The sequence below is a fragment of the Colius striatus genome, chromosome Z (assembly GCF_028858725.1).
Source record: "Colius striatus isolate bColStr4 chromosome Z, bColStr4.1.hap1, whole genome shotgun sequence".
Taxonomy (NCBI): domain Eukaryota; kingdom Metazoa; phylum Chordata; class Aves; order Coliiformes; family Coliidae; genus Colius; species Colius striatus.
This window is the reverse complement of record NC_084790.1, coordinates 7900556-7927363: the sequence shown is the minus strand read 5'-3', so window position 1 is coordinate 7927363 and position 26808 is coordinate 7900556. Positions and strand designations below refer to the sequence as shown.

The 26808-nt window shown below is 36.9% G+C and overlaps 1 protein-coding gene across 1 annotated transcript in view; it reads right to left on the bottom strand.

Annotated features, from left to right (window-relative positions):
• KIAA0825 (KIAA0825 ortholog) overlaps window positions 1-26808 on the bottom strand; it is a 251533-nt gene that overhangs the window by 150160 nt on the left and 74565 nt on the right. Inside the window, exons 7-12 of the mRNA XM_062018445.1 lie at window positions 18477-18571; window positions 16511-16738; window positions 15235-15500; window positions 13848-13998; window positions 8623-8813; window positions 6929-7111 (exon numbers count right to left, since the gene is read on the bottom strand). Coding sequence (XP_061874429.1) covers window positions 6929-7111; window positions 8623-8813; window positions 13848-13998; window positions 15235-15500; window positions 16511-16738; window positions 18477-18571 — 1114 coding nt within the window. The remainder of the gene's footprint in view (window positions 1-6928; window positions 7112-8622; window positions 8814-13847; window positions 13999-15234; window positions 15501-16510; window positions 16739-18476; window positions 18572-26808) is intronic.

Below are 26808 nucleotides of genomic sequence, written 5' to 3'. Positions count from 1 at the left end.
CCTGGACAGGCTGGAGGGTTGGGCAAGGAGAAATCTAATGAAATTCAGTAAAGGCAAGTGTAGAGTCTTGCATCTGAGAAAGAATTACCCCAGGTACCAGTACAGGTTGGGAAATGAACTCTTAGAGAGTAGTGTAGGGGAAATGGACCTGGGGGTCCTGGCAGGCAGCAGGATAACCATGAACCAGCAATGTGCCCTAGTGGCCAAGAAGGGCTGTGGTTAGTAGGTCAAGAGGTCCTCCACTCCACTCCACTCCACTCCACTCCACTCCACTCCACTCCACTCCACTCCACTCCACTCTCCACTCCACTCCACTCCACTCCACTCCACTCTATCCTCATGAGACCACATTTGGAATATTGTGTCCAGTTCTGAGCCCATCAGTTCAACAAGGATGGGGAGCTGCTGGAGAAAGTTCAGCACAGGGCCACAAAGATGGTGGAGTGGAGTATCTCCCTTATGATGAAAGGCTGAGGGAGCTGGTGCTCTTCAGCCTGGAGGAGACTGAGGAGTGATCTCATTAACATTTACTAATATGTAAAGGGCAGGTGTCAGGAGGATGGAGCCAGGCTCTTCTCAGTGATGTCCAATGACAGGACAAGGAGCAACAGGTACAAGTTGGAACTTAAGAGGTTCCAAAGAAACATAAGGAAAAAATTCTTCAGTGTGACGCTGATCGAACAATGGAACAGGCTGCCCAGATGAGTTGTGGAGTTTCCTTCTCTGGACACATTCAAAACTCAACTGGATGAGTTCCTGTGTGACCTACTCTACGAGGCCCTGCTGTGGCAGGGATGTTGGAGGAGATGATCTTTAGAGGCCCCTTCCAGCCCTTAAGATTCTGTGATTCTGTGAGGTGTTTGAGATGTCTGGTCTGTAGCAGCTTGTTAAATATGGTTTCTCACTTGTCTCCTAAGGACAAATAGAGTAGACTTTTGGAATCTGAGGCTTATAATAAAACCTCTGAACTGAGATGGAGATAATTTGAGGATTGTAAAGATTGTTTAAATACTAGAATAACTTCAAATACTATAAAAATCTAGTGTCTAATGACAATACAATAATTCTGTTGTCAGCATTTCTCAGTGTCCACTGCTGGCTAGGTAATTCTTGCCAGGACAACTATGAAAGTATTAATTTCCACAGTAAGATTCAAGTTACAGTAGTTTTATTCTTCAGTAGAGTATGACAAGGTGAGAATTGATCTTGTAAGCCTCAGTGTAGGTGTAAAAAATAAGATGCCAACAAGATGCATCCTAATGGTATTTCCTTGTAGACTTTGGAGGATTAAGTTCTGTAAAATGAACAGATATGACTAAAAAGCACCTTCATGAGTTAGAAGTCATGGATATTAAAATTAAGAGAAATATTTTCAGTTTTTAAAGTAGAATGATAGGTATTTTCACCCAATAGACAGCAATTTTTACCAATAGAATCTCTAAATACTTCTTTCAGTGCTGAAGTCCTTCACCTGATTTCTTGTTAAGAAATCAAGATATAATAATTCATGGTATGAAATCATAAAAAGGCATATGCACTTTGCCCTTTACAGTCTCCCCTAGCAGAAAGACTGTCATCTTCTGCTTAGTAGAAAAGGTGAAAGAATATAGAAAAAGACACAAGAATAGGTCAGCTCTAACTCAAGCAACCCTCAACCTAGTGCAGAAGGCAATCTCTACTCTAAAGTCATAAATGGATCTACTGTACTGTATATTGCCAGCCTGCTTCTGTAAAATTTCATTCTGTAAAAAATAACGAATGAAGAACAGTATTGGATTATTCTTTGAAATATACAAGGAGCACTGAAAATGTCAGATTCACTGTAGAAAACCCAGATACTTGAACTCAGTAATGGACAGCCACTTTGTCAGCAAGTAAGACTATGATGAATAGAAATTCTGAAGGATGAAAATCCTCTTTTTATTCAGAGGCTTGTGACAGCAGTAAGACAATAGTAACACCTCGTAGTTTTGGGGAGAACATTCTGTTGTTCAACAGCTTCCTAAACAATCTGAACAAGAGGAGATAGAAAGCACATTTAGAACATTTGTTCTTTATACTAAACTGGGGGAAGTGGGTACAGTAGATAACATTAGAGTGCCAAGTCATGGATGACTGGGTCAATAGAAACTCCTAAATTGCTCTGAGGTGAAGTGTGACTTTTTGCTTCAGTAAAATTATAATTGCCTAGGCTGCAAACTAAGCACCAACCCTTCCCAACACCAAGCCTGGGGCTATGACCAGCAAGGTGTTGAATACAAGGCACCAGTGTATTCTCACTAGAAACAACACAAACCAAACACAGGATTATATGCATTAGAAGGAGGCTGGAAAGCAAACTAAGGGCAGTGATTTGCTTCATCTACTTGGCAACAGTTAGGCCTTATCTAAAATATTTTGTGGGGCCTAAAGGTCAAGGAGGACATGAGGAAACTGGAAAGAATTCAATCACATCATCTATGACAACAGGTTGAGGGATCTCCTTTACTCTGGTTAAGTGGTGGCTAAAGGGTTGAGTCATCCAATGGCTGCCTACAACTATCCAAAGAGTAATCAGAAAGACAACATTGACAAACTTTTCCCAGTGGGGGCTGGTGTGATACAGCAAGCCATGTCTTGAAGGTTGACACTAGATATTTGGCAATACCTTGTGCTAACGCAGGGCAGCCACAGAACACGGCTCCCAAAGAGGCTGTAAAATCTTGCTTCTTGGAGTTTTAGATAGATCAGCTAACACAGTCATGTCTGACTACTCTTGTTGATTGCCCTGTGTTGAGCAAGAGGTTGGACTAGATGACCTCCAGCAGTCCTTCCCAATCAACACTTCTACTATGCTGAAGTTACTCCAAGAATACCAGAGAAGGGTGGAGACAAATGAGGCACATAAACATGAGTATTAAAAATTGATGAGCCAAATTCATGGGTGAATTTAAGAGTGGGTCTAAATAGCCTTATCATACAGAAAGAAACTCTAAGTGATAGCAGAATGCACAATATTTGATCACAAAATTAGGGAGGAGAAAGCATATGCCAGAATCACTTATTATTAATTTTTCAGCACTCCTACTGTTTTGTTGCATTTCAACAACATAATAAAGAATCCTGAATAATTTTAATTCCCTGGAAGCAATAGTTAATACAGAATCTCTAGTAGGTTGGAAATGAGCCAGTCCTATTATTAGACAACTCTGGAAAACAATGTTCTGTCATCACTGCTTTTATGATTACACACAACTTTCCTTAGCAGTCTAAATATTAATTTAAACCAAGCCCCTGCAGGGAAATCTTCAAATACTTCAAGTACCAAAAGAGAGTATGATAGATTTTGAAGAAAAATCTTTATTTCACTTCCAGTTAATTTTACTCAAGTCTGAAAGATATAGAGGCAAGTTAAGAGATGGAAATTTTGATTATACAGCTGTAATTGTAGAGAGAATCGAAGAGGGATTAGTATTCTTTAAAATCGTGTATGACTCCTATATTTGTTATTGACAGATTCTTAACGTGATGAACTATGGACAACTGAGGAAATAATAGGCCTAGGAATTCAACATAAAATTCACTATACAAAAGTGTTTCCAACTGGGTATAGTAATTCAAGGAGCTAATTTGCTAAACCTGTTTTTTCTTTGTATTCTGGACACTAGTATAGGTTATCTGACAAATATTGTCTGTAACAAAATATACAGTACAAAAATAACTGTTTCGATAACGGAGTCTCACAGGTTTTGAAAACAGAAGTGCTGAATACACAGTTTATTAAAAGTGTACCTTTTTACTTAAACAAAAACATGCATAATTTCTCTAATAATGCTTTTAGTGTTAATATTATTTTTTGAAAATAAATAGCAAAACAAGATTTTTTTTTCTGGTATTCTTCTTAAACAAAGCTACCTTTTTATGATCTTCAGAGTTCTGTGTAGTAAATTAAATAAGCTGTTATAGCCTATCAAGTTTTTGATCACTAGAAAAGCAAATTAGGATATTGAATTTTATGTGCCTGAATATGAATCCCATATGAGCAAACTGTTAATCTCGAGTATTTGATACAAAATATGGTGCCTCACTCAGCCTATTGGCACTTTGTTCTGAAACTCAGTGAGTTCTCAAGTTAGCACACTTTTTTAAAAAAATCATTCCAGCAATAGATAAATGAAAATCTATGAAAACCTGTAAACAAGCAGGGATTAGTGGGGGACAACTAGAATAGTTAAAAGGAACACACTATGCATTTGTTTTAGTCCATTATTCTAAAGGCTTTCAAAAAGGACAGGTGAAATGTCAAAACTAGCAACAGAAGCAGTTAGCTACCACAATGTCCATTCCTGCCTCCATTATTATTGTCACAGCAGGACTGCCTAATCTGTTGACGAGTCACCTTCTTAATTGGTATTTTATCATGAGCCTGCGTTGAACAAGATTAAGCATCCAGTTACAAACCACTTTTGCACATTCCTCAGGGCCCACAAATATTAAAAATAACCCAAACATGATAAAAAAAAATTAGTTAAAGAAGCTTCAATGCAAGAGGTCTCCACTGTCTTCTTTGTACAACTAGTATTACCTACAGTGTTCTTATTTAGAATAATAAAATAAAAGCTAGTTGAATAGGATTTGGCTTTCTTTGGTTTGGGTTTTGTTGTTCTTTTAAACTGTGACCTCACTTTGTATTATCTCATACCAAATTTACAGCAGATTTTTAGTAGGAAAAAGCAATGAAAAACTTGGATTCAATTTCAATGTAAGTAACTTGTCCTTTTGGTTACAGTTGTGATTTCTGAAGACATGATTTTATACAGATGGGCATTCTATACTCTTTATCTTTCAAACTATATTTAATGTTTGTTGAATAATACTGGTCATGGAACCAGATGATCATTCTAGTAATTTATCTTTAAACTGCAGTACATATAGAATTTTTTCAGGATGATGACAGAACACTATTCACCTGGAAGCTGAAGTTAGATAAATCTGAACTAGCAAGAATATGAAATTTTTCTGATTGTATGAGTGGAAGTCCTTGAAAACCTTGCCAAAGGCATTCTTACCACAGTGGTTAATGGTTTGAGACTGGGAAGAATGTGTTTCTAACAAAATGTGTACTAACTGAAATATAAGTTGCAAATTTGAGACAATAATTAGTGAAATTCCACTGTTTGTGTTACAGAGGACATAAAATCAGACATTCTTTAGGTAAGATCATAAAGAAAAGTTCAAGACCAAATCAAGAAACAGAACCACAGAATTATGGAATGGGAGGGGTTGGAAGGGACCTCTAGAGATCATCTAGTCCAGCCTCTCTGCCCTAAAGCAAGTCCACTTAGATAAGGTTTGGCCTGGGCCAGGTTTTTGGTAGCGGGGTGGGCTAGAGCGGTGGCTTCTTTAAACAAAGTGCTCCTAGAAGCTTCCCCTGTAGCTGACAGGGCCAATGACAGTCAATTTTAAGATGGATCTGCACCTGACCCAGGCCTGGCCAATTAGTGACTGAGGTAACACCTCTGTGAGTAAAATATTTGAGAATACCAAGAAGTTGCTGGGTAGTTGCTAAACTGCAGTAGCAACAGGGAGTGAGAACATGAAAAGATCTCTGCAGACACCAAGGTCAGTGGAGGAGGGGTAGGAGAGTACTTAGCCCCTGAAAGAAAGACTCCCCTGTGCCCTGTGGTGCAGCCCATGGTGAGGCAGCTGTGCCGCTGCAGCCCATGGAGGCCAGTGGGGAGCAGAGACCCACTCGCAGCCCGTGGAGGAGCCCACAGAGGAGCAAGTGGATGCCTGAAGGAGGCGGTCACTCCACGGGAAACTCACCCTGGAGAAAGTTCCTGACAGGACCTGGGAGCCTGTGAGAAGAGGGGAGCCCATTCCAGAGCAGGTTTGCTGTCAGCACTTGTGATCCTGTGACAGATCCAGACTGGAGCAGTCTGTCCCTGAAGGGTTCCGGTGGATGACCCATGCTGGGACAGGGTGTGAGGAGCTGCCCTCGTGGGAGGCCCCATGCTGGAGCAGTTCATGCTGCAGCCCAGAATTTCGTGAGGGACTGTCTCCCGTGGGAGGGAGCCCACACTGTAGCAGTGGGGAGTGTGAGGAGGCCTTCCCCTGAGAAACAGCAGTGGCAAAGTAATGAACTGACTGTAACTCCCATCCTCCAGACCCTGCACTGCTGGTGGGGAAGGAAGGAGAGTCCTGGGAAGGACAGATTGCTTTTATTTCTCATCTCCATGTTCTGATGGTTTATTAATAAATCAAGCTGAGCAATCTGCCCATCCTTATATTGACTCACAAACCTTTCTTTATATTTTAATCTCCCACAACCAGTTTAGGACAGAGAGTGATATTATGACTTAGTGGACATCTGGCACCACCACAAAGGCCACACAGGAATGTATCCAGGTGGTTCTTGAAAATCTCCAGAGAAGAGGACTCCACAACCTCCCTGGGCAGCCTGTTCCAGTGCTCCATCCCCCTGACAGTGAAACAGTTTTTCCTTATGTTTGAATAGAACCTTTTGTGATAAAGCTTTTTCTATTACCCCTTGTCCTGTCACTGGATACAATTGAAAAAAGTGATGTCCCAGCCTCCTGACATCCATCATTTAGATATTTATAAATGTTAATAAGATCTCCCCTCAGTCTCCTCCAGACTAAACAGCCCCAGTTCCCACACCCTTTCCTCACAAGAAAGATGTTCTGGTCCCCTGATCACCTTGGTGGCCCTGCGCTGGACTCTCCCCAGAAGTTCCCTGTCCCTCTTGAGGTGGGGAGCCCAGCAATGGACATAGGAATCCAGATGAGGCCTCTCCAGGGCAGAGGTTTTCAAAATGTGTCAACACTATGCATGCATTTGTATTTCAACACAATTATTCACCTTGTAGATCTATCCATACAAGCTTAAGAACCAACTTTATCTCAAATGGAATGTTTTTCATACTTACTCATACAAATTTTTCAATGGTGAGGTTAAAATAGTCAGCACAGAGAGCAGACTATTGCAGTGGCTATGTATTTTATAGATCTTGAGATCTCTGTCTTCATGTGGATTCAGAAACTCCTGTACAGAGCTGCAAACTGACCAGAGCATATCTTCAGTAGACATCAAAACTGCTGCAATATCAATCCTGTAGGTTAAACAAGGTGGAAGTAACATTACTTAGGACATTAGAGTAGTGGTAAATGTCAGTCAAATAGAGCTTTCCTCTACCTAAATTATAGTATGGAATTAAAATTTTATCTTTCACTTGTGGTGTTAAAAATGTCAATCCACAACATTGTAAAAATTCAGCAGTTCCACAGAAAAGTTGTTACTGAAAGTAGTCAAAAAAAGACTTAAAAGATATTGAAATTTCCTCTTGTAAAGGACAATGCCACTAGGCAGGAAAATCCATTATTTTAATTTGTGTGCAACTGGATCATCCAATTCATTTAGTGATAGATTCAGGAAACACCTTATAAAATAGAACAGCTTCTCTATAAAAGAAAATGTAAAAAGTACTTATATTCTGAAGAAAATTCATACTAAATTGACAAATCTTACATTTAAGAGCTACTGTATCAATACATATTCTTCATATTACAGGATGCCTCTTTTTCCAGGAAATTTCCATTAAAGTTTCCAGGAAATTTCTCTGTAGAAGATGCAGAAGGGCTCAGATGCAGAAGGATTAGAACACACAAACAGGTGTTTTGTCACATAGAATAAAACTTTTTTCCCCCACCTATTCCAAGAATGCAACCTTGTGCAAGTTACTTAAGCTTCCATGACACTGCTCATTTTTACAATAAAATTTAATGATGACTGCACATAACTCTTAGCTTACACAGAATATTTCTGCTGAATGTCACATCTCCTACAAATGACAAACTCTTAAGTTTTTAACTCTGATGGACTATATCACCTCTCATGGACTATATCACATTCAGAATCTAAAAAGAGGAACATATTCATACAGGAAAGATACATAGGAAAGGGGAAGATTGAGAAATACACCGATTTCTTCAGTAACACAAGACATTGGAAAGAAAGAAAGAAAGAGAAGGGACATGGGTAGAGTCAGCTTTCAGCTAGAAACACCCTCTTTAGTATTTCTTAAAGAGACTCTCATCTCCAGCAAAACATAAGAATCCCAATAAGCAGAAGTTTAGGGTTCCTATTTCCTAAAATGACACAAGAAAGAACAGCCTCTTTGTTGTCTCCTTCTGTACCATTGGCTTCATTCTAGTAAATCTTTCAATTTGACCTTGTTGCTCTTTCATTTTAAAAACCCCTAGGACAGCCCAAATTCAATTGGAACACATGGAGTTTTCTTCGTGAATTAATGTCTTGATTTCTAATGCTAACGCTGACAGCTCTGCCCACATTTTTGGTTGCACCAACACTCTTCAATGTCCATCACACAGCTTTCAAACCAATCAAGCAGTTTATGGAACCATTTCAATGAGTTAAAAGGATTTGGTTCTGTACAATTTAGTAAATATTGAACTGAAATTGACATGAAAATACATAAATTCTGTCTATTCCCTTTGCTGTATTCATTAACATTTAAATTTTAATCAAAGCAGTGTGTAAGAGAAAACTAATATTTACTTATTTCACCCAGTAAAAGTGTGCACTACACTTTTAAAACATTACCTGATTTGTGGTGTCCTTTTGTAACTGGGGCAGGCCTGACGATATCTGGATGACAGCATAGCCAAAGACTGCTCTAGTACATCTGTAAGAATCTCTTGGGCTGTCTTGGGAGGTAGTATAGTCCATAGATCATGACGAAGGGCACAGCAGAAATAATGCCACATCTGGACAGAGAAGGAGCATCTTTCCCCCTAGCAAAACCACCACACATTAAATAACAAGACCACACTTTTCAAAATGTCAGTTTAGTTATTCTAAGTCTAATTGATTGAATTTGAAAGGAAATAGATGAAGTTTTAAAGACCCAAAGATGCTCCTTGACAAGATGTGAAGCACCTTTATTAGCATGTTCCATTTCAGTTACAAAACTAGAGTTCTGGCAAAAAAACCAAACCACAGCATTTGACCTTTTAAATCCTTGACTGACTCATTTTAAAAACCCATAGTATTCTAAGTCCAGTTTAAAAACAGTCTTCTGTATTCAATAGCATAGTCAGATGAATTTAATGTTTGTCCTCAGACAAAAATAATTATTTGAATTACTTAAGTATATGTATTTCCAAAGACTCACAATTGCCACACATAACCATGACTATGAAACTTTGGTTACTTATAATGTCTATGCAATAAGATCAGAAAAACCCCCACAATTGACCAAGTAAACGGATAATGCTATGTCCAGATTTTCACAGTAACTTTTTTTTTTTCTAATCTTATGATGATGACTCATTGAAACTAAACATTTTTCTAGGAAGGAATCAGGGTTGGTATTAATATTTCATTCTTTAAACAGAACCACCCCAATATGACACCAATATAAGTACAAAGGAATAAACATTTCAGTAGTTAATCCATAATATTGTTAAGAATAAGTTCAACTCGTGTAAATATTTCAACCAATACTAATTCAGAAAACGGTAGTATGATGAAGCTATATCAGAAAAACGACTTAAATCTTTACTTCCCGTGTTCCAATGTTGTTGAGACATATTTTAAGAATTTTTTTATATTTTAGAATTATCAGAAATATAAAACAATGCCACAATTTTTAAAACACTCTTAAGAGTTTGTTAGGTATTATCTAATAATACTAAATAAAAATAATTTATCTTCTTTTTAAACATGCTACATTGTCAGATTATTGGAAGTTGCCATTATTCAATATTTCTCTCCCATAATTTTATATTTTATATTAAAAATGTGGTAAATTGTGACAAAAAGCAATAGTACCAAACTTGTGACCACTGCTCTAATCATGAAATTTATGACTAGCTTACGCATGTCTTAAAATCTCATTTAGAAAAAACCCAAATAAAATAAAATCACAAAACTGTCCAGTTTTCCAAGGTCAACAATGCAGAAGAGAAAAAGAATTTTTAAAAAAATAACGTTAAAAAAAAAAATTACACACCTAGTTTTCTTTGTATGTGTAACCATGAACATTTTATAAATGTTTCAAGCATATTTCAACAGGCAAATCAAAACCAATCACTCTGATATTTTTAAGAATCAAGCACTTGACAAGTCTTTACACACAGGTAAAATACAATTGTCTTCTATTGACAAAAAATGGTAATGGATTTATTAAATAATTTCTGATTTTTCTTATATGAAGTAAAATTACAATATTATTGCATGATACACTGAAAAATCATCATAAGAAAGCACAAGTTTACTTTGTAACTCAATAATGTAACTTCATAACTTTGCACAACTCAAACATTAATATATTTATATTAATTCTGTGTTTCTTAGATATATTACCATGATTATTCCTGAGGCTTGTTCCAGTAGAACTTCTACAGAAGGACAAGTCTAAACCGGCCTTATAGACATTTTACTAACATTTCCCTTTCTTTGTAAAAACAATTCCACTCTTACAGAATAAACATACCAGGTAAAAAATAATTAGTTTGAATAGAACCTAATTTATTTTGGTCATATATTTAATTTACAGAAACAAATTTAAAAATTTGTGAAGCCCATGCAGACTTAATAATTGGAAATATAATTCTAACTTGACTTCTAACATAGGGTATTTATTTCTCTCAGTAACAAAATGTTGGTGAGTTTTACTTTTTAACTATGTAATTATAAATACAAATTGCTTAATTTTCTCTGGTTTGTTTAATATAAAGCAGTAAATTGAATAATACCCCTTTTCTAACATTGTGTCTCCACTGCAGAAGCAAGTTTCACCAAAATTTAAATGACACTAATTCCCCTTTTCTGACCTGTTTTTCTATTTGTTGCCACTTCTAGACAAGTCTACTGGTAAACATCTGTGATTTTTACAGGCTTCGTATAATACAAACAGATGTGAGCTTTTATTTAGCTTATATATCAGGAAACAAGCAGCTGCACTTTATTACATAAGCCACTCAATATTATCTTTGAACAGACAATTCTTTATTCTTTGACTATTAGAAAACATAAGTTCCCAAAGCTGCAGCAGATGTCTGCTACACTAAAAGCTCCATTTGAAATCATAATCTGGAGAGCTAGCCCAGTGGCACAGTGGGTGTTCAGTGCTCTTTGCCAGCAAGATGCTGAACCCAGAGAGTTTCACTCCCGGGCAGCTTTGACTCCAAGCGCTGAATGGGAACTCTGCTCTTAAAGCTCTGCTCAGATTTCACGTTACCACAAATTCACTAGTTGTATCTCACTAAATCTCTGCTTAACTTTCCTAAATGATATTAAAAAACTTTGTGATTTCACAGTAATTATAATCTCTGTGTTTACCCGCCAATCATATTTGGTCTTTTGGCTTTTTTTTCTTTAATTGCAGCTGCCACTATTGGATTAGGTGCACATCAGAGGAAGGATGGTTCAGCAGATACTGAAATTGATTACAAAAGTAAAAAAACCAATAATTAACATACATTTTTCTTGTTTTAACATTGTAGAAAATTCTTTTATAGAAAGTAATAATTATTTGCTACCAATCTTCTCATCCTCAAATGTTACCATTGTACAAAGAACCCAAATAAATGTATAGAGAAATTGCAGCTGTTGTGTAATCAAATAGAGACATCGTCCTCTGCTTACTCCTTCTTTCCCTTTGCCTTTCAGTGGTTTTGCTTTCTTTCTGGACAACTTATACATCAACTAAGTCAAGTAGTTTTATTAGTCGATATGTCATTATTGGGAAATGGAAAGGAAGGCTTTCATATACTCTTTTTAATACCATTTCAATGTTCTGTATTATTGGGGAAAAAGAAGAAAGTTATTTTGTGTGACCCCTGAAGTGTAAGAATGCTACTTAGTTTGTAATCAAGCATCCTAATCCTTCTCCTCTACTGATGCACATAAAACCAAAGGATAGGCAATGTTTTGCTTATTTTGTGGGAATAAAAGGTAATGCATTCTTTTCCTTTATAAAACTGTATTTAGGATTTACGATGAGGACTGAATTTTTTAGAGTTGCATGCAGTAGTCAAAACTGGAGGACAATGGGGAAAATGGAATGAGTGTCCCAACCTAGATGAGATTCAAGAGCTAGGCCACTCAGGAGACAAGCAGAAGCAGAGAGCTAAGAAGTAAGATCATGATGCTGTTTACAGCAGTGGATCCTGCTTAAAGTGTAGCAAAGGCTGTTAGTCACTGATTCACACAAGTGCAAAAGTGTCCTCTCCTTGAGTGAGGAGGAGCTCATATCAGAGCCTGCTCTTTACAACTGGTAGGTCTTCTGGTGCTTGGCTCCAAGCTACTTCTGTATGAATTAAGAGGCTGAGCCTCACATTTCCTGGTGAGTTTAGGCCTTGCAAAGAGCCACCTCTCAGTGCTAGAAGTTTCAGCAGAATGTTTCCTCTGTAACAAACCATAGGTCTTAAGCAAGTCTCTCTGATTTGGCGTGCCCACAGAGCTCAATGCAAGTAGCAGCTGCTCAGCATCATGCCTTTTTGAATAGTCCATTCTTAGACATGGCCCTTGGCCCAGTAAAAACAGCAGAGTAGTGATGTAAAAAGACATGCTTGCCACTGGAAGTCCTGCAAGCATATACGGAGTTGATACCAGCTTTCTTTATGCCTTCCTACATACATCAGTTCTGATCATTAAAGATAAAATTTGTTTAGCTAGTCCATACTCTTTCCTCTTGAGACAGCTATTTCTGACAATTAGATGGTGAATAGTGATTGGGACACTAATAAACAGGACACAGCACCGTCTGGAAAATGGTGAAGATCATATCATGATTTATTAGCTGACAAAAGCTATTAAATTCTATACCTTCTTACTAACATACATCCAAACTAAACTAAAAAGTAAAATGCTTATTTACTTGTAATATGGGCATTTTGATAGATAGGCATTTTGATACATCACACATATTGTTCTGTGTCACCTATCCACTACAGAACTTAACAGAATTCTAGATTTCATCTGTATAATACATGTATCTCACAGAGTTTTCTCCCATGAAAGAATTCTAGAAAACACTTAAAAACACACCAATTGTCTCACATAGCAAATGATAAAAGGAAGTGCAGGACTTTCCTTTCAGGAGATCTTCGTTACTATTGGTAAAAAACATATAATATTTTCACTTCATTCTGAAATTAAGTGGAAATAGCTTCAACAGTATACATCAGTCTAAGTTTGTGTTTAATTGGGGCAAAGAAAAAAAACCAATAAATTATAATAATTTGCTTAATTCTTAGGGTTTTTTTACAGAAATATTATCATTTAAGAGCAGACTTGTGTCTTCAAAATGCAGGTGAAATTACATCAGTTATTTCAGAACTATATTGCTGAATGTTGAAGGTAACTGTATTGACCATCTTTCATCATTACATCCTGCACTCACAAAAGGTAAAAAGAAGAACCAGTTGAAAACAAAAGTCCAATAGTAAAATGAAAAATGTCAGGAGAAAAACAGCTGTCTTTCATTTTAATATGTCACACTTCAAATAAGCAAGAGAGTTAAAATGATGGTGTCTTTTTTACTGAGTTCTATATATGTCCTGAACTTGACATACAATTTTTTACTAAGGAAATGACACAAACACTCCATCAGAATGATTTATCTCATCTTTAAATTACTATGTTTTCCTACATCTTTTCTAAAAAGACATCTGTCTAAAATAATAAACATTTGAAATAAGTAAATTCCAATAATCTTTATGTAAAAATAATGCTGACCTTATGCTTCTAATTAGTCAGAGAACTGGCAACCAGTAAAATACATTTTATAAAAGGGAGGCACAGTAAACTTAAACTCACACCTCATAAAAAGCTTTGTAGTCATCCCAGTGGTGGCTCTCAGCATCCTGTAAAATGCTTGTAGCACAAACTCTGACGCAGTAGTTCGTAACTTGAAACTGTAGAACGTTGATGAATTCCTGATATTGTTGGATAGGCACCAGGAACAGGGGTCTGTTCAGAGAGAATGATCAAAGAGGTAAAGATTGAAAGGTTATGCAGTAGGAGGTAACAATTCCCAGTACAGCAAATGGTTTTGATTATTAGGTATCAATCATTCATTTCCTCTTGGTCCTGGAGTCTGAAGCTAGAATTCACCTTTGAGAAATATCTGGTCTTTGTTTCACAAGTTCTTTAAAAAAATCTGCTCATCTATAAATTCTCATTTTACCGAGTCAATGCAAAATACACTACTTCATCCAGTTTTCTGAAACAGTATAATAGTCAGTTATTGGGAAATTCTTGGGTTTAAGCATAATTGAATCAGCCCTAAGTGTGATTAAGGAAACAGTAACACAGATTCTGGAGATTACTTTTGGTAGGTATGTATGAAAGCTCTCTCATAATATACATAAGCAGAATCACTGAGCAATATTTTGGCTTAGACTTCCCATTCACAAAGATATACTTCATGCAGGAAAGCCTAAAATATTCAAGGGAACATAGCCTCGTGGTGCACACAATCCTTTAGAAATTATACATTCCTTAAAAAATGTGCTAGTTCAGGTGTCACCTCACAAGACCCAGTTTCTACTTTTAAATTATGTATGGGCAGAAGCACATGGTCCATTAAAGAGTTTCCTAGCATCTGAAGTCAAAATCTCCTAAAAGCACAGCAAATGCAGTTGTATGGTGCCTCATGTCAAACACTTGTCTTAGACTTTACTACTTTATGTCTTCTTGAATTTTTATTCTAAATGCAATGAAAAATAAATTCAATATCAACATTGGATATATTTGTTCACATTTCTGAATACAGACAGTTTAAGTAAGAAGTACAGGAATTAGTATTTATATTGTCCTCCAAGATTGCTATGTGCTAAATCACATTTTATGAAAATTTGGCTATTGAAAAGGTCAGAAAAGGAAATGAAGGACTTAACCCGCCATTTATATGAGAGCAGAGTACATTCAGTTCACCTGAACAACCTATTTACCTAAGCTTAATAAATAAAAAATACTGATCTGAAAATCAAATGTGGATCTTAAACATAAATAATTGTTTAGTAATGGCTGCTTTAGATTATCAGTAGCTTTGATTCAGGTTTTTCCATAAACGGTACACACAGTGCATGTGCTAAAAAATACGATGCAATTTGGAAAACTACCACCATACTCTATCACCATAATGGAGTGAGATCCTATATTATTTATGTTTGAATTAAACCATTAAAAGTAGAAGGCACTCACTTTTTGCTCGTTTCTCTCATTAAATTGCTATACATTGTAAGATGCTGAAAGACATATATTGCTGTGGAAAGGGCAGCATACAAGTCTTGCAGAGGAGCTTTGGAGGGAACGTCTTTGCTTTTGTCCTCTAGTCTTGCCAGGACAGATGTTGTCACTTTGCTGCAGGCCTCTACAAAGTTTGCTCTAATTTCCTGAAGAGAATCTTCTCTGCATGCCAGAGCCAATGGAAGCAATGTGTCAAGTTCTTCCATGATGTCAGAACAAAACTGAGAGAAATAAATGTGGCATCAAATTATTTGTATTCTGACAGCAATGTTTCAGTTGTAAACATTATGGTCAGATTCTTGAATAATGAAATTGGAATAAAACATAAATACATTAAATCAGTTTTACAAATCCTTCATTCTATTATACTGGTGAGAAATGTTTATCTACAGTAGATGAATTATTATTTCATTCTTTTTCACCTTAAAGCTGCATAATACATACTGGGAAAGAAAAAATTAAAACCACCTTATGCTATTAACGCCTTTTTTTTCCCAATGATTTTGTTAGATGTATATTCTAAGCATAAGGTTAATTCCTTGTAAACAAACATAATTTTCTAAACGAATTTATTTTGAAAAATACATAAATATATTTTACAATACTGAATTTGAAAACAAACCTCTCATCTCTTAGTAAATGCCTACACTGATCCCCCTAAAATTATCTCCCCAAAGATTATGTGTTATTTCAAGTGGATATTCATTAACAGCATTTCAAATTTGCTAGAATAGTTGCAAAGCTTTCTAAAGAAAAATAAGTTTCAAACATATATTCCCTTAGAAAAACAATTTCATTAATTGTCACAAATGACCTTTCAGTCAAATTAAAGAACCCTAACACGGCCATATTATTTGTTATGCTGATTAGTTAAATGGCATGTCTAAGGATATGAATACAGGAAATCCTTTTCTATCTATGCTTCAAAGCTTTCAGCATTTTTGGATTGAACCACTCGGTAACAGAGCAGATACTAATCAGAATGTTTTTAAACTTTTTGCATGAAAAAAGTAATGCCAGTGAAGTTTAAAAGTTAACTCTTTCAAGTATAGACTATGGGCTATTGAATGAAGCTCAGTTCAGCCTCATATTGTAATGCCTCTCACTTTCTTCTTAATTCCATTTATATGAGATATAGAATATTAATGTTACTGTAAGTACTTCAAAGTGTAGACGGCAAACAGCCCTGGCATTCTGTCTCCCCTCAAACTTCAGATCTTTTGATACCTGCCTTAGCAATTCGTTTTGGTTGCTCCTCCTGTTGGACTGCTCTGCAGGACTCCCTCATTTGCTGGTTGTTTACAAGACTCATTGTATAGCCTGCAGCTGAAGACTCTCCATTCTGCTCATGCTGAAGAATTTTAGTTGAAAAATCCTCGATTGCTATTGTTACACAGTGAGCCACAGAAGAAGACAGATCTTTAAAAGCATTTCTCCAGCCAAAATTCAGTAAAACAGGCTGAAAAACATATTTATATTAAATCAATACAAATGAATTGTTGAATATTATCATTGTCTGAAACTCACGTGAACATCCATAATTAAATTAAAGGACACCATCATATTTTGAAATTTATTTTAGTTACTTAAAACACAGAGTGCTAGCTTTGAAATCACATTAAAAGCAGTGTGTACAAGCAGTAGAAATTAACATGCATAATAACTTTCAAAAGAAAATACGTTTATAAAAACCCCTCTTCATACAACACTGCTTTTTAAAAGCTACTCTTCATCTTTACATTATTTATAATATTTAATAGAATCTCTTTAACAAACTAAATACATTTATAACCATTTTCAACAGTTTCACAAGTAATCCAGCAATGGATACTCTGTTATAATTTTCACAACTAGACGATACTAAACATGGATACTAGTGGAAAAAATTTAAATAAACTGGTTTTAACACTGCTGCACTGGATTTCATTTCTCTAGAGCTGGATTTAGCAAAGGTTAAAATGTTTAAACAGACATTTCTAGTTTTTAACCAATGTTAGCTTTTCCTATGGTTTACATCAGTTTCCTGCCTTCTATAAACAAAGACTTCCAAAGTTATCTGAAACATAAGAGTTGTGAGAAGTAGACACAGTAGGACATAATTACTTTTCCACTCATCTTGCTTTGTATTGCTCATACAATATACAGCAGACATAAACCTTAACAGAGGTGGCCAACTAAGAATTGTACCACTGTAGGAGAAATATTTTTATGATGTAAGATGTACAGTTAAAATCATCAATATCGGTGCATAGTAGGAGAAATGAAGAAAAGCATTCCTAACAAGTTGCAGATATAACACTAAACTGGGAAGACAATGAAGCACTATGAAATGCAGCAATTCCAGCTCACCCCAATTCAGAAGCTCCCTCCTACTTCCTTCCCCACTCTCAATATTCAACTCCTTAACTCCAGTGAGCACAGAGACAGTCCCCATGGATGCCCATTTTTGTACTCCCTCTTAAATTTTGTTTAATTTTGGTGGGTTTTAAAAAAATTTCAAAAATATTTTCAACCCTGGGTCAAGTGAAGCTCAATCTTCCCAAAATATTGTTCTTTGTAATCTACAAGATATTTGAATATCAGTCTCACAAATCAATTCACTGCACATTTTAAAAAATCATTTCAGCATTAAAATTGAGCCATTAGGACACTAAACTCCACGGTCCCAGAATATCAAGACTTATCAGAGCATTTAGGTCTCAGAAATTCAACAACAAAAATTAGTTTAGTAGTAAATGGAAGCCAGACCAAAACCTGGTCTTGTACACACAAAGTGTGGTGCTTACTGCACAGCATCAGAGAAACCGGTCTTTGTGTGAATACTTAGCTCTACAGGAAGTATCATTATGATCAAATGCTAGAAACTTGATAGGTATTGTGAAGATTCTCCTGTTTTTGAGAATATGTTTAACATTGAAGAAAGCTGTCACATTATAGAATTTTTTTACTCTTTCATTACAAGGTATCTTATACTTCTGACAAATTCCTTCTGTTAACCCTTAAATAACAGCCACTTCTTCATGAATGCTGTAAGATTTTATTCCATCTTAACTGAGACTTTGCACCTGAACTCAATTGCAGTAGCTAAGTAAAGAAACTATAGCAATAGGTGTTTATAATGAACAAGGTGACAGACTGCTCTGGAGACACAGTCAAAGAAAATCTCCTACAAAGGGTAAGACTCTTTTCATACTCACCTCTTCTACCTGAAGTAACTGTTCAGGAAGCACACTGGTTTCATTTGCTCTAGTTTCTCCTGTTAAAAGCTCCCCACTAGCTTTCTTCAGAACTCCTGTACAGTATGATAAAAGTGATCAAAGTTAAGATTAATTCTGTCGAAAAGTCAGCAGCCTACAATACCTTCTGATATATCAATATGAAGCATAAAAAAACCCTCAACAACATGTAGGGGAATACTAATGTTATGATAAAGTCAAATTCAGGTTATACACAGCTCCTTTTATATAACATGATGAAATCCATATCCCATTGTATTCATATTTTATACAAACACACATATAATGTGTAAAATATAGTTTCTTTTGTCATTAATTCATTTTTATACTGATTGTGTAGTCACCTACTCCTAGGGAGAAAAGATAACGTTAGAATAGCTGTGTAGAAATTAATTTCTATTCTCTGTTCAATAAATTATATGAATTGCACACTAATGTATTTTTACAGTTTTTACTTATTTGGAAATGCCAATATGATAAGAATAAAAAGACAGTTAATTAGTACAGTGTTATAAGAAAAATAATAGCAACAGGAACAAGAAAAATTGGAGCTCCTTAAGAAGGGCTGCTACAAAGCTCACTTATAAATTGTGGAGTAATGAGAATATTGCCCCAGTTTTGACAAGGACTAACCGATATCTGGGGTAGGTATCACTTTCAGCTGTATTTCGACTAGCCCAAGAAGATCCTGGAGTACTCTAATAACTTCCTTTTCCCAGTGACAGAGAAGTCAACAGGGAGAGGTGATCTGCTTATAGTCACTAAAAATGAGGGGTTTGTTGGGCATATGAAGGTCAAAGCCAGCCTTGGCTGCAGTGACCATGAAATGGTGGAGTTTAGGATCCTAAAGGCAGGGATAAAGGTGAAAAGCAAGCTCAGAATCTTGGACTTTAGGAGAGTAGACTTTGGAGTCTTCAAAGACCTGCTTGGAGGACTCCCAAGGGATAAGGCCCTTGATGGAATGGGAGGCCAAGAAAGCTGCTTAATATTCAAGGATCACCTCCTCCAAGCTCAAGAAAGTTGGAAAAAAATGGCAGGAAAAATGCATGAATGAATGAGGTGCTCCTAGTGAAACTCAAACACAAAACAAACCTACAGAGGGTGGGGGCAAGGATGAGTCAACTGGGAGGAACACAGAAATAATGTCTGAGCATTCAGGGACAAAGGTACGAAAGTTAAAGCCCAAATGCAGTTAAATCTATCCAGGGATGCCAAAGACAATGAGAAGAGCTTCTATGAGTACACAACTCATAAATGGAAGACCATGGAGAATGTGAACCCATTGCTTAGTGGGATGACCTACACAGTCATGGAGAAGGCTGAAGTACTAAACGCCTTCTTTGCCTCAGTCTTTACTAGCAATAACAGCTTTCAGGAATCCCAGGTCCCAGAGGGATAAGGTTGGAGCAAGGTAGATGTACCTTTGGTGGAAAATGATAAGATCTGAAAATATTTAAGCAAACAAGACATACATGAATCGATGGGCCCTGATGGGATGGACTCGCAAGTGCTAAGTGATCAGGCAGATGTCATTGCAAGGCCACTCTCAATAATCTTTGATCAATCGTAACAACTGGGAGAAGTGTTTAAAGGCTGGAGAAAAACAAATGTCACTCCTATCTTCAAGAAGGACAAGAAGGAGGACTCAGGGAATCAGAGGCCAGTCAATCTCACTGTAATGCCTGGGAAGGTTATGGAGCAGCTAATCCTGAGAATCCTCTCCAGGTACATCACAGACAAAACTTCCCAAGATGGGGAAGTATGGGGGAGTCATGCTTGACCAACTTGATTAACTTCTATGAAGAAACGATGGGCCTGGTAGATGAGGTCAGAGCAGTGGATATTGTCGACCTGGACTTCAGTAAGGCCTTTGACACTGTCTCCCAAAAGATCCTGTTATGGGTTAACTGTAGACAACCTCTTGATGTATGGGTTAGATAAGCAGATAGTGAGGCATGCTGAAAATTCTCTGAATGGCCAGGCCTGAGTGGTGCAATGTCCAGTTGGAGGCCAATAACTATCGATCTATCACACAGGTCAGTACTGGTGCAATCTTGTTTAATATCTTCCTGAATGACCTAGATGATGAAGCAGAGTGTACTCTTAGTCAGTTTGCAGATAACACCGAACAGGGAATAGTGGCTGGTATACCAGAGGGCTGTGCTGCCACCCACAGAGACTTGAATAGACTGGAGAAATTGGCACACAAAAATTCAACAAGGAGAAATGCAAAGTCTTGCTCTTGGTGAGGAACAACCCTGGCATCAATATATGTCAGGGGCCACTCAGCTAAGGACCTAGGGATTCAGGTGGACATGAAGTTGAACATGCACTAGCAATGAGCCCTTGATGCAAAGAAGGCTAATGGTATCCTTGGCTGATTTAGACAAAGTATTGCCTGCAGGTCAAGGGAGTTGCTCCTTTCCCTCCACTCAGCGTTAGTGAGACCACACCTGGAGCACTGTGTCCAGTTCTGGGCTACTCGGTACAAGAGAGACATACTGAAGAGTGTCCAAAAATGGACCATGAGATGATTAAGGGACTGGAGCATCAGGAAAGGCTGAGGGTATTGTTACTGTTTATTCTAGAGAAGATTTGGAGGGATTTCATTAATGTGTATAAATTCCTGAAGGGATGGTACAAAGAGGACAGAGCCAGGCTACTTCCAGTGGTACCCAGTGACCAGACCAGAGGCAATGGCCACATGTGGAAACACAGGAGGTTCCTCCTGAACCTCAGGAAATATTTTTTTCCTGGAAGAGTGACCAAGCAGTGAAACAAGTTGCCTAGAGAGGCTATAGGCTATGAAGTCTCCATCCTTGGAGATACCCAAAAGCTGCCTCAGCATGTTACTGGGCAACTGTCTGTACATGGCCCTGTCTCAGCATGGAGGCTGGACCAGATGTCCTTGAAAGGTTCCTTCCAAACAAAACCACTCTGCAATTCTGTGACCGTGTTTCAAAAGGAGCGCAAGATTAAAACCAAACAATATGCTGTTTTAAAAACCCATTTCTAGGACATCACAAGTGCAGATATTTCTAACTTAAGTGTATTTCATGATAAATTAAAACACAGCTTTAAATGATTGAGTACTGTAAAGCACTGTTAAAGACTATGTTCTAAGTAGAAACTTACAGGTCTTAGTCACCTGAAGTTACTATGTGTTAAACACGGCAAAAGTTTAAACGGCTTTTCCTATGAAATACCCAGTATTTGCATATACATTGGATTTCATTTACCCAAAATGGATTTTATATTTCCCCTAGACAATTTACCCTCTGAAAACGAATACTACACCTTATATACACCTATACAGCATTCTAAAGCTTCAAGGTGTTTGTGTTTGTTTGTTTTTTCCAAGCAATGTTTTCATTTGCGTTTTCGAAAGATGTCAGAAAAAAACAGAATTGAGCTGGAAAAAATGAAAGATAAAATGGTACAATATAAAACCAGAAGAGACTAACCAGATAATCTATCTCCTTGATCATTCAAGATATTCACAAACTTAAAGTTTTAATATATATTATGATTACAGTCTTCACAGTATTCCTTGGAAATTATTCCCAAATTTTAAACAAACAAACAAACAAACAACTGACTGGAAATTTTCCTTCTTTCCTTAAATTTGCCTTGTTTTTCCTTCTAATCATCCTTTTTAATAGATAGAACATCTGATTCTAACTATAAGCACAATTTAACATCTATATATTCACATTCTCTTATTATCACTACATAGATCAGCTATTATGTAACTAAGACTTTACAAAAAAAACCTTGAACAGTAACTTAAAATCCTGGTGTATGCATGTAATTGTTGCCTTAAGTGTAAGAACAGACAGTTGAGATAAATAAGTACCTAGCTGATGGCAGATTTGTTTCTCCAGGACCAGAGGCAAAAAAACAAATGCTTCCACTATTGGAAGTAATTTTAAAGGTTCCTTCGTTTTTAAGTTACACAATCTACTAGATCTCCTCCCCTCCTTTTCTCACTATCAGTCTGGACACTCTTGCTCTGTATTCATATACATCTATTTGCAGGCAGGCTCACACACATAAAACTTCTCCTGTTCTTCCCAAAGAAGTCCCAGTGTCAAGGCTCCTCTCTTTGACCGAGTTCCTTTGGATTCCCAGTTTTTTTGCTTTTCCCAAGTCTCATCTAGGTAAACTTAACCTTAATTTTCTCCAATTTCACCTCCATCTAGCAAGGTCTCCCTTCATGCTTTTCATTATCATTGCACATTATCCACATCCTCCTCAAACCCTCTGCACTGCAGATATTATCAAAACCTTCCTCTCAAATGTTGTTTCCACACACACACATTCCTGTGCTGCTACTTCTTCACTTGTCTTCTGACTGTCTTGCCCTTATCAGTAAGCTCCCTGGGAAATAAAAGTGGAGCTTTATTCAAGAGACTGGTACAGCTGCTGTAGTGAAGCTAGTTAGCTCAAATTAGTTTGCCATTGCAGACTGGAAGACAGGAAATGGGATGGAAGAAGTATCCCTCCTTAGACAGCTATAGTTTTCTACACAAATTCTTTGACTCCTCTTTACTCCCAGATTCCAAACCTCAAACTCCATTTGCACGAACAGATAGAAATGTATGCAGTCCTTCTCATACAGTTGATTAGGGGAGAGACTATAGAAAGAGAGCAGAAAAAAGCAAATGTCATGAAAGAAGGTGGAGGCTGAGGGAAAAAGGCTCAGTTTTTCAGTTTTCAGGGTTTTTTTTTTGTTCCCTTTCCAGAGCATTTTCTACACCTTCACTGTCCTTGATTATTAGTGAAGATCTGATTAATCACAAATCCTTGCTGTAGCTTTCTTGGAATTATGTTCTACAAACTTGATAAACTGATACATTGTGTATGTCCTTCAGTTTACCAGCCAGGCAACTTGAATAATTCTGGTAGTAAATATTCAAAACAAGATATCATTAAGTGCTTCACTTAGAACTCTTCAGTCATCTTTCCTCACATGTATTAAAATTTGTCTGGGATTATTCTTCTCTTTAATTCAGATCTTTTCACCTCTGTCCCTTTTGTCTTCAATGTATTTAATTCTTTCCCCAATTAAGTATTCCTTGGTTTTTAATGACAATGAGACCTCTTGTGTTGTTAATATAGCTATTTTTCTTCCTTAAAAGGTCTATTAAATTGATTTTTCAACAGAATTCCATAACTTTCCTATTTTTTCCACAGCATACAGGGTCATAAGGCAGTCATAGTGACATCATCTTGCATGCAGCATAGAAGAGCAATGCATCAAGGAAACCTTTTGTATGACAGCTCTCTAACGGTGAATAAGGCAAGTAACTAGCTTCCTAGTCAGAACTTATATTGAAGCTGCACTGGAAGTAATACGCCTTGCAGAAATGGGAAATGCCACTCCCCTGCAAATATAAATAAGCAGACGGTACTAAAAATATTTGACTAGTGGTAGAATAAAAAAACTTCCTGCTTTCTGTCTTCAATAATGGACTTTTTATTTGTTGTTCTATACTAACCAAACTGTAATAACACAAGTGCAGAAAACATACATCGGAAATCAAACTCCCTTCTAGTGTAAATGCCATCTTCATTTTGGAATGCTGAAGCTACACATTTCTTAAAGAAAGTGTTTGAATTTCTTGCTTGACAACAATGCAAAACCCCACACTTTTATTTCTTGAATCTTTGGAACTTAAAAGTCTATTAATAGGATACATCTCATACATTTGATTCCACACTCATTTTATTTCACTTTCCAGAAATGGGTATAGAGTAAAAGATTTCTTATGCTGTGAAGGAAAGACCTTTGCAAATCTTCCCAGTCTCCTGAGGCAAAGCTTGTAAACCTAAGGGCTTGAAAACTTTGCCCACAGGGTTTTCAAAGAGCTCCACTGGAAAGAGCTTTTCTTGGTACTCATTATCTGATCTGTCCAAAGTTCATCCTTCTCACTGGAAAAAAAAAAAAAAAAAAAAAAAAAAAGAGACACAGATGAAAGTATGTTAGATGTTTTTGATTTTTTAAAAGTCTCAACAAGAGACTTCTGAATAGCCAGGGAGAAAGATCCCTGCCTTTTAACCATCCTTAAACATGGGAAATAATGCAATCTGCCAGGATTCTAAACCAAAATCTCTGGCTTAACCCTTGACTACAGCTGAATGTTCCAGATTTCTTCAAAGAGAACAACCCCTGTGATGCTTCACGTACTAGGTATGTCAGAACATCTCAGGAATTTCCACTGAATGTAAATAGAGATGTAGACTACCTCACCACTGTAGGCACAACAACATACCTGCAGAAGAAAGGGTTAAATGTCTAGTCAATCAAAAACAGAAGGTGGTTGCTGCTTTAATTTTCTGAAAGGTATTGCTTGTAGTGGAATGAAGGAAGGCTATGCAACACTGAGAACAAATGTTCTATAAATGTCAGAAAAATATGGACACTTTTCCACAGAAAAGTAGAGCATTGTTCCTGTCCAGATGCCACACTAAAACTCAGGGATAAAACAAAACCACATCACCATTTATTTGTCCATGAACCTTTTATGATTTTTTCTTTTATTTGACTTGAACACTACATTGGTAGTAGATAAAAATGTGTATTTATACAACTTTTTTAAAAATTTGTGCTCGAAAACAGAAAAATCAATTTGAAATAAAGTGTAAAACATGGCATCTATATACTGCTTATTGAGGAAGACATGCTATGTTAGGTCTGGTAAAGGAAAGTAAAAAAATAAAATGAGGAAGAACTGGATGGGGAACAGTGAAAAGAAGTTAGAGTGGAAAAAACATTTCACTGTTTTGTTGTGTTTTTTTTTTTTAAATCTACACAAAGCAATATGGGAAAATGAGGATTCTGAATATATTCCAGAAGATGCTGGATACAGAACTCTCAAACTGAACTATCTGTATCACCTAAAAAACCCTCTACATCCATCTCCCTACAGAGTTCACTCTGGTTCAGTGTTTCCTTTGGTGCTATTGTCTGCCATGGGGTTACCATCAGAGAACACTGGTAGGCAGTACTTCCCTCTAACATCTATTTTCAACCGCCTAAATTGGTCTTCATAGGATTCCATTGTGCACACTGCAAAGAAACTTGTCTTGTTGCCAGCTAGAACTGTGAACTACATGTCTTTCTTTTCTTCCCTGTTCTTTTTTTGGTTCACAAGCAACCTCCTACCAAAAGCAGAATCCGCAGAAGAGACTACATCCAAGCGATAATGCAATGAAAAAGTATGAAGAGAAGCCCAGGTGGCCACCTTGCAAATTTCCAATGTGGAAGCCTTCGACCTCTCCGCCCAAGAAGCAGCTATAGTCCTAGTGTAATGAGCTTTACAAACCCTGGGAGCCTCTTTACCCTTAACTACATACGCCTCCCTAATACAATCCCTTAACCATCTAGCTAAGGAACTCTTAGAAGCCATTTGACCCCTCTTAAGACCCCCTAAGAGTACAAACAATCTGTCAGAAGATATGAAATCTTTGATTCTTCTGTGATAAACCCTAAGTGTTCTTCTTACATCCAATTTATGCAGCCATTGCTCTTTGTCATTGCTGGGTTTAGGGAAAAATGAGGGCCAAGAAACCGTCTGGTTTAGATAAAACTCAGATGCCATCTTTGGGACAAAAAAAAAAAAATAAAAAGAGGGACCATCCAAAGAACTTCTTTGTTTCTGATGGGACTTTACATGTGTTCTATATATCAAGATTGAAGTACTATGGGATATGCTGAACAAAAATCAACTAAAACTGTCAATGAAACAGCTATACACATAAACGCAACACTTGACACAAGCACATGAAAAACCATTATTTTTGTTGTATCTCTGCATGAGTTACACAGATAAAAAGGCTCCCTTGAATACTAAAAGCAACCAAAAAGAAAAAGAAGTAAGTGCAAGGTTCCAGTCTATGTGATACCTAGGGAAGCTTTAGCTCACTTGGATATTAGTCTACCTTTTGTGAATTGGACAGCTTCCCTTAATTTACCAGCAGTACTACTTGCAGAGGACTGCTACTTCAGGTATGCCTACACTGCAGTGACTGCAGGGTAGTTTGGTACACCCAACCTAGTTTTAAACCAGTGAGAGAGTACAGGTAACTGTCTAGCCACAGCAGAACATAGCTCAATACGGGCTAATTTTCTCTGCTTCTTAGGCTGGTTCTGCAGCTGTGCTGTACTGTAAACCTGGTACTGGTAGCTGAGATAAATTAAAGCTGCTTTGGACAGATCTGCACTTTATATTCCATTAAATTAAATATGATTTCTAGTAAGAAGGCTTCTAAATAAGCACAGAAGATGGCC